The 12,622-nt window shown below is 40.3% G+C and overlaps 1 protein-coding gene across 3 annotated transcripts; it reads left to right on the top strand.

Annotated features, from left to right (window-relative positions):
• The first annotated feature begins 3,438 nt into the window (after positions 1-3,438).
• On the top strand, positions 3,439-11,799 carry LOC117854778 (tyrosine--tRNA ligase 1, cytoplasmic). Of its 3 annotated transcripts, none has more exons than XM_034737030.2 (12): positions 3,439-4,582; positions 4,979-5,100; positions 5,890-6,049; positions 6,849-7,132; positions 7,254-7,350; positions 7,699-7,804; positions 8,025-8,107; positions 8,647-8,792; positions 9,274-9,379; positions 10,125-10,184; positions 11,206-11,271; positions 11,451-11,799. In XM_034737030.2, exons 3-12 carry the CDS (start codon positions 5,897-5,899, stop codon positions 11,451-11,453), a joined length of 1,104 nt encoding a protein of 367 aa, XP_034592921.1. In that variant the 5' UTR covers positions 3,439-4,582; positions 4,979-5,100; positions 5,890-5,896; the 3' UTR covers positions 11,454-11,799. The 3 variants fall into 3 exon arrangements, with proteins under 3 accessions (XP_034592921.1, XP_034592920.1, XP_034592919.1); XM_034737029.2 differs by lacking the exon at positions 4,979-5,100 and having other exon boundaries at positions 3,441-4,276; positions 4,395-4,582; XM_034737028.2 differs by lacking the exon at positions 4,979-5,100 and having other exon boundaries at positions 3,441-4,582.
• The last annotated feature ends 823 nt before the right edge of the window (positions 11,800-12,622 follow it).

Here is a 12,622-nt window from a genome sequence, read left to right as displayed (position 1 = left end):
CTCCCCTTCTCCTTATGCATCACCTTTCCAGTCAAAAACAGCCTCTTCTTCATTCTCATCAGTCCCCACTTTCTCTACCTGAAATTCTTATTCGAAGTAATAATCCCCTATCACCACATCAATGTGTGATGGGATAAGTAGTGGTTAAGAACTGCTACACATACTCTCCTAAAATCATTCTCTCTGGTCATTTTCATATCAACAGTTTGGGTGGGTCCCAACATTGATCCCACCGCCCACAAATTCATAAATTCTCTCAAGTTTTTCCTTAAGCTAAAAACTCTTACCCATACTTTAGGCAGAAGAAACCCCTCCTCCTTCTCATGCCATGTTTCAAATTGAAGCCTCAGTCGTGTCTGTACCTCTTCCTCTCTAACATTAGCCCCTCCAAAAGCTATAGCCCTCTGGAGTTCAGCTTTAGATGGAAACTTAGTGATGAAAGTGTTGTCCTCAGTAGCTTCCAACTCCTATTTCCACTTTCTAGAGTACAATCTTTGAAGCTGAGCAATTACCTGTTCCTTAGTTAACTGCCCTCCTCCAATTCTGATCAGTGCCATTTTGGAGTCCTTCCTTGCCCTAGGCAAAGGGGGGTGTGGAATATGGTAGAAACCCAACCTATGGATAGCATAACCCACAGTGTGTGCCACATGTCTTGGTTGTTTCAGCAAAGGACATCTGTGATTAACATGTTCCTCACTGTTACATATGGCACAATAAACAACACTTGTGCATTTTGCCACCACATGCCCCTTCTTTGTACATCTAGAGCATTTGATACCTACTTTTGCTTCCTCTCCTTTCTCTTCCTCTCCAACTGTTGTTTATGTCATCTCTACGTCCATCCCTACTATTTCTCCTGCCTCCTTCTTCTGTTCATCGTCACCCTTTCTCATATTTCCTTTATTCTCCTCTTCTTGTTGTTTACCTGCTCCCAACTTCCCTTTGCCTTCTTCTTTTTGTGTATCTATCCTTTGTGAGCGTTCCTACCATCTATTCCATCCCCCACGTCCCCTTATAATCTCCCTTGACCCTTCTGGACCCTGCCTTCCTCTCCATCCTCCATAATTTTGGAAGTGACCATCTCGAATTTGTCAGTTCTAGCCACATACATTCTCCCAGGAGCTTCCCTTACTCCTTCCCTGCCTCCAGTCATGGCGTGTCCACTGCCTATATGCCATCCTCCTCTTAAGCCCTCTCTCTGTTCACCGTCCGGCACCCGGTCCCACCGTCCGGCACCCGGTCCCAATTCAATCTGCTGCCAAGGGCAGCTCTAGCTCCTGTCGCTCCTCTTGCTCCATAGCCTCACCTCATCTTCCCTTCTCCACTTGCCTCCGCAGGAGCTCTTTCCTTTCTCTGTGTATTGTCAGTCAGGGCCGAGATATGTTTTGGAGAGTGCTAGGAGATGGATTTACCAGATCCAACTCTCTGCCTTTCATTTAACATCCCAGCAAGATGCCTCTTCGAATACTGGAATGATTATGGCTAATGAGATCTTTGGGTTTCCCTCTCTGTTTAAAGAGCCGTCCTAGGCCATTAATGCATTGAAACACAGCGTGGGCCCCTACCTTGATAAAGCCAGTCTCATCCACCCAAGTGATAAGATTTTGAATCTGAATTTCTTGCTCTTTTTTGGATTCACAATTACTGACTAACATATTCTTTGAGCATTTTCCTACTGAGCTCTCAACTTCGATTGAGACACTTCCTTCATCTGCTAAGAACTTATTTAGATGCTTACATTCCATTGGAATTGCCGTTGCCCGGATGTCTTTCACCCAAATATCACCTAGTGAGCATTTCCTTGGATGTTCTCTTCGAGGCAATGGTCCACTCCATGGTTTGATTTTTGTCGCATTCCTTAGCATTTTGCTTCTAATTCTTCCTTGAATTCCCAGGTTTTGTGCTAGACTACCTTCCTTCTCCTGTGTTCCATAGTTAGAGGTAGTTGTATTATCCACTAGTGATTCACAGCATCTCTCCAATCCCTATCATTTTTCCATTTCTGAATTCAGTGCTGCTATCTTCTTCCTCCTCATCCTCAGAACTCTCATAATCTGCCAACGGCCAGAAATGGCAACCTGTCGCATTCTCCCGCAATCCTTGAAGAGGATCTGAAGATATGTTACCCACCTGTGTTTCTTTCTAACACCATTTCTCCTCCTCCAAAAGTTTGCAGTCAGTGTTACTTTCTGTTATTTTCTCCTCAACCTGGACAGATAGTGCTGCCATCTTGTTAGATGCAGTTCTTTTAGATGAAAATGCCAGTCTCGGTGCCAGCGTAAGCCGCCGCCGACCTGGCCTTGCACCCACGTTATGCACTTCACCCTCTTTCACAACAGCTTCAGATGCAATATGTCGAACATCTTGCAGGCAAGCAATGTCGGGGGTGGTAACAGAACTAGGATGAGCTATGGGAGGTTGATTGGTTACCTGAACATGGCGTCCCGTATAGGAGAATCGCCTTCGGACCCTCCCTTGATTGTCCCTATGCGCATCCTCAGCTTCCGCTTCGTCCTCCCCTTCTTCTTCCTTCGTTTTCTCCGACTTTCTTCCTGCCGCATAGTTCGCCTTCAGCTCCGGCACCAATCCCCTTACTCCCTCCGCCACCGGCGTACGCCCCTTCCGCGCTGGTGTGAAGGTGACGCACTCCCTCACCTCGGCAGACTGGATGCTATGTCCGGCGGGAGCCGCTAGAGGGAGACGGTCCATCTCCCGTGCGCTCATCCCTGACCTGCTGCTCACCCCGTCTTTAGATAATCGGCGTCCATTAACTTGCAAAACACAACCATACTTTACATAGTTGCATTTGTTATGTAGCTTGGATGTTTGCCTCACCATATGATCTCAGTGCCCATGATTTCCATGATGTGGCATTTATTGTATCGAGCGGTGCCCCTTTTATTGTTTGCAAAACTCTATATAATAATTCAGTTTTTATTCCATAAAATCCGTTCGAGATTTTTGAGTTCTCCACAGCATATGCATAGGCAGGCTTCGTTGAATAAAACTAGTGTAAGCTAGCGTATCCATGGATCCACTGGATTGTGCACACCTCTACACTTTCCTTTTCTTTTTATTGTTAGTGTTGTTGTGTATGTTATATGTTGCAACCTGAACTTATTTATAATTTCAGAATGACTAGCGATTTCTTTTCCAGTATTCCCTTTCCCTAATTGGATGTTGTTTTACCTAAACCATGTAGGCACAAAAATCTCTTAGAAATCATCTAGATTTTACTTCATCTATCCAATGTCCCGTGCTGGCTCACAAACCCAAGCTACCCCAGAAGATTATCTCGCATATGCCAACAGTCCTGAACAGCTTTTTGAGAAGAAACCGATTCATTTTCATGGTAAAGAATGTGGTGACATGTCATTTCCTCCACTGCGTATAAATTTCATGAAGGACTCCCTTGCCGTCGTCAAGTTATGCCGGCCATCCGCGCATGCGGACCCCTGTGCTACTCGACGGGGCTCCAAGAACGCCTCAACTTCCTCCTCCTTGGCCTATCCACCGACGACCTCTCCAATTACAAATCAAAACAAGAGCAGGCAAGAATCGGGCAAGCGCGACGCAAGAAGATCGGGCGTGGGCGGCGGACGCCGGAGAACACCACCCACGCGCCACCTACATGCTCATCAGTCATACCTAATCCTTGCTTCCTTCTTCTTGCTCGCGCTAGCACTAAATCCATCAATCCATGGCCTAATCCTTCTCTGATGCACGAGGGCAGCGGTTGCAACATCACACAAGCAAACACCCAAGCTACCAATTTGTCCATCAAGCTCGCTCCTATTAAATCCGTGCACGGATTGATTTGGATGCTCGATCCAAGAATCATCGGATGTTTGTTCTCAATCCAAGAATCAGCATCGTTTGTTCTCAGTCGAAGAATTAGCAATCGTTTATCCTCAATCTGTCTAAGCAAGCAAAAAGAATCCATCAAAACGAGACAAGCGCGCATGTGTGCTCGCCGGCAAGCTGTAGGGAGGCATTTTCCGTCGAGAATGCGCGCCCTTCGCGAGCCTACTTGCCGCCGCGTTCCGCTGGCCGCCAATCCATAGCCCCGTTGTGCCGCCTCGCTCGGCCCTGCCTGCTCTGCTCCAGACGCGTGGACTCAACCCATGGTCTCGGGGGTGAATAGGACTTTTTTTCCAAAAGAATCATAGCCCGAGAGCGAGAACAACCAACCCTTTCATGACCCGTGCGGGGGATGCGCAAAAGGAAAGGAATTTCGTGTGAGAGTCCTTGCAAGTTTCAACCGTCGCTACAAACGGTGAGGGCCGAATTTCGTGATTCAAACGGACTGGGCCTAGGCACGGAAATAAAACTAACCCCGAGTACCCTCCTCCTCCGTCCGCATGCGACTCCCCTCCCCGACGCCGAAACCCTAGCCGCGTGCACCGGCGGGAGGTCCAGGATCCAGGGAAGTCGGCACAGGTCTCCGGACTAGGGCGGACTAGCCTCGCACCACCAGGGTGGCAAGAGGGCAGTCGACAGGGTCTGAGCGGTGGGCACCAAACCTCCACAGTCTCGCAGAGATAGAGACAGAGACCAAGACCGATTAAGGACTGTCCGAGAGGTGAATTGCAGCATCTTATGATATTTTAACTTGCTTTTACTGTTAAGATTATATACATAGCCAAAATAGAAACGTAGGGGGTAGGGTATGATGTATTAATTAAGCGGGGAATTGAGACATTGAGCATTTGTATTGTACAGTGGAACATGAAGATGGATGATTGTTAGTCACATTCGTATCTGTATCTTCAAAGCAAGTGAAGATGATAAGATTTATGGCCATGAGAAGACATAATCCTGATAAGAAGTAGTATTGTAGTGTAATCTTCTTTGAACTACTGTAGATGTGTAAACTTCTTCAAGGCAAATTTCCGATGTGATTGTTTGCTTTAATTTTTTTTAAGACACCTTATTGATGTATCATTTTGTGCTTTTGGCAAATTCTATACTTGTATAGCTTGGCATATTACATTTGTGTTGTTAAAAAAGTTTATGCCAAGTTGGACCACCCCAACTCAAAACCCTGGATGTGCCTCCAGGCTCCAGGTCTCCTTCCGGCACCCCAAGTGCCAACCCAAGGTACTTGGTTCTCGCAGTTTTGCCTCTACCTTGTACTATTGAACTGGCGTAGAGTGGTGATCAATCCCCAAGACTTATATTTATTGATCTCTTTTGTTTGTGCTAAATGAACCATAACTTGCTTTTATTGTTTTGTTCTGGCATTGTCTCTTCTTGTCTGTCCAATCCTTTACTAATGCTGGTTTATTTCCAGTTATCTTTTAATTCAACTAAAACCCCCGCACCACAACTAATTGATAGACAGGGAGTGGGGGGATAGGGAATTTAAAATCTAAATGATCCGTCAACTAAAAAAATATTGTTTTCTTAATTATTTTGTACAACAACAATAATAGCCTTTCAGTCCCAAGCAAGTTGGGGTAGGCTAGAGTTGAAACCCAACAAGAGCTACAAATCAAGGTTCAGGCACATGAATAGCTGTTTTCCAGGCACTCCTATCCCAGGCTTAATTATTTTGTAATTTATAAAAATTATTCCAGAGATATCCATTCCAGTCTAAACAATTTGAACATCATATTTTGCTTTTAATCTTTTATGAATCTTTGATTTACTAAGGTGCCCTTCTTTGTTCATTTCATTCATCGTCCTAGAAGTTCTGGGTCTGCGATTGCCAAAAAGTTGTAATGATGGCTAATGAATTTGCATTACTCTGCACTTTAACTATTCTGTTCAAATTGCAATCATGTCTCTAGTTGAGCTTGTATTTTCTAACCATATATTTGCATCAAATTCATAATGTGGTCTTGAAAGATGTAGTAATGACATGTGAAACTGGTGTTTATTCTATAGGGATACCATGGAGATGAGACCTGATGAAAGATTTGCAGTTCTGAGGAGCATTGGGGAGGAGTGCATTTATGAGGATGGGCTATGCCTAATGCTAAAGAAGAAGCTCGATCCCATCTGTTATGTTTGGTTTGAGCCATCCCCAATTATGGACATAGAGCAGGTATAGCAACAAAAAAGAACCCCTTCCGCAGCATTAGTAATTGATTTCGTGCGGATGTGGACAATCCCTACAGTCCCACTCTACTACTCCGCCCATAGGACAATCCTCGGTACAGCCAAACTTAATGCAAATCCCATAAACATTGATGCTTCTAGACAGTTTCAATTTACATGCATAATTGATGTGTCATAAGATCCAAAAGAATTATAAAGTTATTTTTATATTGCAAAAAGAAAAAAACAACTACAGCACCAAACAGGCATTTTGTCTCAAATAAGTTTGGCTAGGCTAGAGACGAACCCGTAAAGAGGCACATAAACCTAAAATGTTCATAAAAATATAGAGTACTAATATATTACCCTTGGTATTTGTCGCAGCTTAACAAGCTTATTTCTATATATGATTCTTGCATATGAATTGCTTATTTCCATAAAGCTCCTATCCAAAGCCAATTGTTTGCAGCATTATGTTCTTCAAGCCCCTTTCATTGCTTTCCTCCCATAACAACGTTACCCTACCCCTGCCTCTTCTTGCAGTATTGGCGTGCCTTAGAAATACGCTATGCACGACATGCTTTTAAGTTCCAAGTTTTAGTTATTAGCCTTCAGTGCTGTAGAAGCATTCCTGCACCAATGTCAGCGTTGTAGTCGGTTTATGGTCTGAAGCCAATATTTAATATAAAATATATATGTATGACTTGGTTACCTTTCATGCAGGCCATTAGTTTTTAAATGTTTCAGTGCAAGCTGTTTATTACTGAGCAATTTGATCACAAGTGTGCCTGTTCTCATTTTTGCAGGGTATATTGAAGACGATATATGTCAATAAAATGGTTACAGCAGGTTGTACAGTTAAAATACTGATGGCAGATTGGTTTCTGCAGCGGCACCCTAGGATTGGTAATGACCTAAATAAAATACGGGCCATTGGCTGCTATAATATTGCGATGTGGGAAGCAGCTGGCATGTACCTAGACAAAGTAGATATCAAATGGTTGTCAGACGAACTGAATCATCGTGCGCTTGATTACTGGCCACTTGCTATGGATGTCTCAAGAAAATACACCATGAAGAGAATGGCAAGGTATCTCCTATTATTTAAGGCTTTTTTTGACTTGCTAGTTTTTAAACTTGTTCATTCCATCGTCAAAAGGTTTCTCACTTTTGTGTATTACACAAGTCTATTTATTATTGTTTTGCTGCAGTTATTCTTCTTATATGGCACCATATGGGCCAGAAAGGCTGCCTGCTGCTGAGATAATTTACCCCTGTATGCAAGTTGCTGCTGTTTTATGCCAGAAGGTTGGGTTTTTCCCTAATGGCTTCATTATATCTTTTTAGATAGCATTTGCCATACTTTTGTTTTATTATTCTCTTATAAGAGAAATTAGGCTTAGACTCTTTTAATTGCAAAACCAGCCAACAATTCAGAGGCAAACAAATGCGCATTGCCCAAGCAAGTCAAGCATAGAATTTTAGTCATCCAAGTAGGCCACATGTTTATCAGTCTGCAGATTTGCATTAGCTTTTGCCATCATTGTTGTCTCATACATGTTTGTGATGGAAAACAAGATTCAGTTTCATCAGATTCTGATTGTATAATGTTGACAGTACATGAAAAACTGAACCCTTTAGGTTTTATTGTTGCAGGCAGATGTATGGCTATTCAGCATGGATCAGCGAAATACCATCATGCTAGCTAGAGATTATTGTGATGACATATTTAAGGAGAATAAACCAACTATTTTGCTGCACCGTATCCGTACTCAGACCTGTGTTTTATATTTATAATTTTTCTTTGTTGTTGCGGTGGTTGTGTTTTTTTTTTTGGTGGGGGGGGGGGGGGGGGGTATATATGTTTTACCTTGTTCATGGTGGGAAATGAGTTAGTTGGGTCTTCGGAGGATTGACGGGGAAAACTGCAACTTTATGGAATGGTGATATGTCATGTCATATATCCTTAACTTCACTTACAGGTGTGCTACCTAATTTACTAGAAGATCCTGACTTCCAGGATGAGAGAGATCCAGGACGGACCATCTTCATGTTAGATGAGGAGGTACCTAGTTTAAGCATCAAACAGCAGCAGATAGTTAGCCTTCTTTTGCATTTCAAATCTGGAACTTGCACAAACTATTTTAATTCATGAGTTTTGGAGACACGAAATTCCCTCTTTTAGCACATTGGTTATTATATGAAGCTTCTATGTGAGCATTGAGCCTATATAAATCTTGGAAATATGGAGGATAAAAATATTGTATTGCTCCTTAAGGCTCTCCTAGAGTATTTCACTGTCGAAACAAACAATATTCTCTCTCTTAGCTCATGTAACAAGCTAGTACCTAAGGGTCTTTTTTTTGGAACTTTTAAGAGGTTGTATCATAAAATTGCCGATTAATATGAAACTGAAAATTCATGTTCTGCGTAAGAGCTTTGTCTTAAACTGTTGTGATTTTGGCTTCACTAGAGTTGTTTACACTTTGTAAAGTTAAAAAGTGCCTTTTGGTGGGCAATGATATTTATATTTATTTTGGGCTAATTTTTAGCTTAGCTGACCACTGTTTTCTACAATTATATTATTGTTTTTGTTTATTGCAGGATGATGTAAATGAAAAAATAAGTAGCGCTTTCTGCCCTCCGAGAGTAGCAGTATACAACCCATGTTTGGAGTACATAAAGTCTGTTGCCTTCCCATGGTTTGGAAACTTGGAGGTTGTTCAGAAGGAAGGGAATGGTAGTAACAAGTAATGTTCTCTCACTCAATCTAAAAAAAACGCAGCCTTTGTATTAAAAGATATGAGGTGCGTGTCTTTGTATTAAAAGGAAAGAGGGCCTAATACAAATGGTATGTTAGAAAGACCCATTCCAACATACCTATACTAAACATACAGTTGTGCCACACATGAGGTACAGACAATCTAGAACCAGCAAAGCAAGGCACCAAAGATGAGCTTCATCCACTGTTTCTCTTAACTTCCTGAGAGGGGAGACACCATTGAAAACACAATCATTGCGATGCTTCCATTATCTCCAGGCTCCAAGAGTGACAAAGGAATTTAAAACCTTTCCTCTGCTGCTTTTCTGCTTCAACCTGTTTGTGAAAGGTCTATTTTGTAAATCAACTTAGCTAAAGAACTGTATGGTAACAGTTCTTATAGTGCTGCAAATATAGGTGCTATAATTCAACATTTTCTGCAATTATTTGTTTTGGTTACCTTTGTACAGGATATTTTCAAGCATGGAGGAACTTATTGTTGATTACGAAAGTGGAGATCTTGATTCTACTGATGTTAAGTTGGCTCTCCAAAAAGCAATAAACAACATATTAGAGGTAACTGTTGCTCTCCTAGATTTATTCTTTAAATAATATCCAAAGGCATATGATGAAAGTATATGCCAGGATCACTAGCTACATAATTCGGGTAAGAGCACCTTTCATTTCGTTGTGGGTACATAGTTATTTTTATCTAAATGCATTTTGAATGTTTAGATAAAAAAATGCACTGGGATATTTGATCTTTTGTCAATAAATATCAAGAGATTTAGAATCAGTGGAACTTTTACAGTCTGTTATATATGGCTGCCTTATTACAATGCTAACAGATGTTGAAACATTTTTTTAAAGTATCTTTTATGGGGACAAGAATGAGAAAATTGAAAGTGTCTTTTCCCAAAAAAATAATTCACCTAATGTATTTTTGCTCGCCTGTAAAGTTCAGTAGTATTTTTGACCTTTTAAGTTAATCCTTCCAATTCCAAATGCAAGTTCGTCCATCTTTTGTCCATGTCCATCACCTCAGGCACCTTCTTACGCCCGTACATAAATATGCCTAATCAATTAAGCAAACATACAAACAAACATAATAACAACGATTGTTAGGCAATAGGCTCATTTTACAATTTGCCACCTGCCTTATTTCCTTAGAAAGTCCAGATGGACATATATTTTTAACCGAAAGGAGTTTACGTTTGGGCATCATGTTTGCTCTTGTGATTTATTTTAAAATACTCGTTCGTATTCCAAGTAACATTATATTCTAATCTCCGCTTTTTTAACAAATGGCTCTTTCTTCAAGCTTGTCGGCGAGTTCTTCCGTAGCAGCACTGAAGCTCAAGCTCTAATTACTGCCCCCAAGGTGATTTCTTAATCATTGTTTACCAGAATTATGTATTTTAATGTTGGTTACATTTATGCTGCTGCTGCTGAAATTTACTTCTTGTATTTCAAGTTCAGAATAATGAGGTGAATTTACTGTCTAATGATTGTAACAGCTGAATCAATTTTTTACACTGTTATGTTTGACTAATACAATACAACTTCAACCTCAAGGTTTGTACTATTTATGCCAACACAATCTGTATCATGCTAGCCAAAACGGAATGATCACCAGATGTATGTCATGATTCTGCATTAGCCCCTAGGTCCAACAATTTTCTTAATGTGCTCTGCTATTTATGTGTCATACATGATGCGTAAAAGCTGGGTCCACCTCCCACATCCATTACCCCATCTCAGGGTTCTTCATAGGGTGTTGGCAGATTTTTCCTTTTTGGTGAGGGTTGTGTTGTGGTGGCCTCTTGATCGATCTCCAATCATTATTTACTATGCTTGTCATACTACTAGAAGGAATGCTTATAGGGAGAAATGTGAAAAATAGAGGTACAGAAGTTAATGGAGAAGTGAAAATAGATAAATTAAATTTTGGCACTGGAGTGATCTGCTAGTGCTAATTCACAACACGTTTCGGCTTTCTAAGGGTTGCCTGTGTGCATCTGATAATGTAGGTGCTGGAATAGTATTCCGCTGTCTAAAGACAATGGAATGAAACCACAGCAACGTGTATTGTAATTGTAATAACTCCAAAACAACAAACCAATTTGGTGAACAATTAAAATTCTCGTGACCAGAGACTTACCATAGAGTCGATCAAGGCAGGTAAATAAATTGGTGTGTTTGGTTAGAAAATGTTGCCATCTCCCAAAGAAATTATAAGATATCATGGTGAAGTAATCTACATAACATTTTACCCATTCCTGGAACCAAACTTGCCCAAAAGAGTTTGAATATGTTATAATAAAAATTATTCAACTTAGGCAACTTGCAGCACATTAGTGAGATATTTTTTTATTGTGATTTTTACTACCTTTTAAATTCAGTTTCAGGATCAAATTACTGCAGACATACGGAAAATTCAGATGCAGAACAAAGAGTTTGCCAGTCTTGTAAGTTTACTTGTCCTTGACTATTTCACATCTATTTGGAACTGTCTAGTGCATGTATGTAAACCGTATACCAATCATGATTTTCACTATTAAGACTGATGCAATTCTTTTTCTATGACATTTTATCGTGTTAACTACATATAGTATCATCATGCGGTTTCCTTTTCTTTTTTTGCCAGTGATACTACTGCTCCACCAGTGAGGAAAAATGCTATATACTGCAGGCAAAGTAAGGGCTCCTTTGGTAGCCGGCTATGCCTTCTCTGACTTGCGGGAACCTTCATTTGTAGGAGCTATTTATGCCGTAGTAAATAATATTCCCTAAAGCTTCAGTCGTTTTGGGAGCAGAAGCCCTCCCAGATGGTCTAGTGCAAGCATCTTGAACTCTTTGGGTATTACTTCTCCAAACACATGAGATGTAGAATGTTCAGTATGTAAATTATTTACTATATTATTATTAGGCTGAATATGTAACGTAAATTATTATTTGCTACTCCATCTATCCCAAAATATAAGGATTTTGAAGTTTGTCCTAAGTCAAACAATATAGGATTATAGGAAATATTTAGATATCAAATAGTGATAATTTGATTCATCATGAAATATATTTTCAAGTTTGTTTTTTGATATTTCAGTAGATATTATAACTTTTTTTATAAATTTTGTAAGTGTTTGATTTGGGGCAAAGTAAATAATACTCATATTTTGGGACCAAACTATCACTCTGATGGGCCGAAATGATTTGCCGTTTTGTTTTGTCCGGCGCAAAAATCTGCCTTACCTACCGAGCTACCGCAGATCTACTGGTAGCCTACCACAGATCGACGAGCTTATCTGAAAAAGGAAAGCGCTCTGCACTCATTTTTTCTAAAAAAAAAGAGTCCGTCCCAAAGGACCAGAATTTTGATTAATTTAATTGATTTTTGGAAATTTTAAGTGGGATTATTCATATTATTCTCAATGTATTTTAACTTAAACAATATTTTATTACAATTAAATTATTTAAAAAGTTATTTATATCAATTATTATGCACTATCATAGGATTGGGATATTATGAAATTTATATAAGGTCGTATGGAAGTTTCATATAGTATAGAATATTATGAAATTTAGGACAAAATGTGTGATTAATATTGTTTTGGCTTGATAGTATCGTAGTATATCGTAATAAGAATTACAAGATTCGATTCTGATATCGTTCGTACTGAGTCACTGAATGCTAAAGGCATACATGTGACACGAAAAACCGGCCGGGACACCTAATAATTGAACAATTGATGGCTTGGACCCCGTCGTTTCCATGATGGACCTACCGATTAACCACTGTCCCGAAGGAAAAAAAAAAAACTT

The sequence above is a fragment of the Setaria viridis genome, chromosome 5 (genome assembly GCF_005286985.2).
Source record: "Setaria viridis chromosome 5, Setaria_viridis_v4.0, whole genome shotgun sequence".
NCBI classification, from domain to species: Eukaryota; Viridiplantae; Streptophyta; class Magnoliopsida; order Poales; family Poaceae; genus Setaria; species Setaria viridis.
Note: the sequence above shows the minus strand (reverse complement) of the source record. Positions and strands in the feature narration are given on the sequence as shown.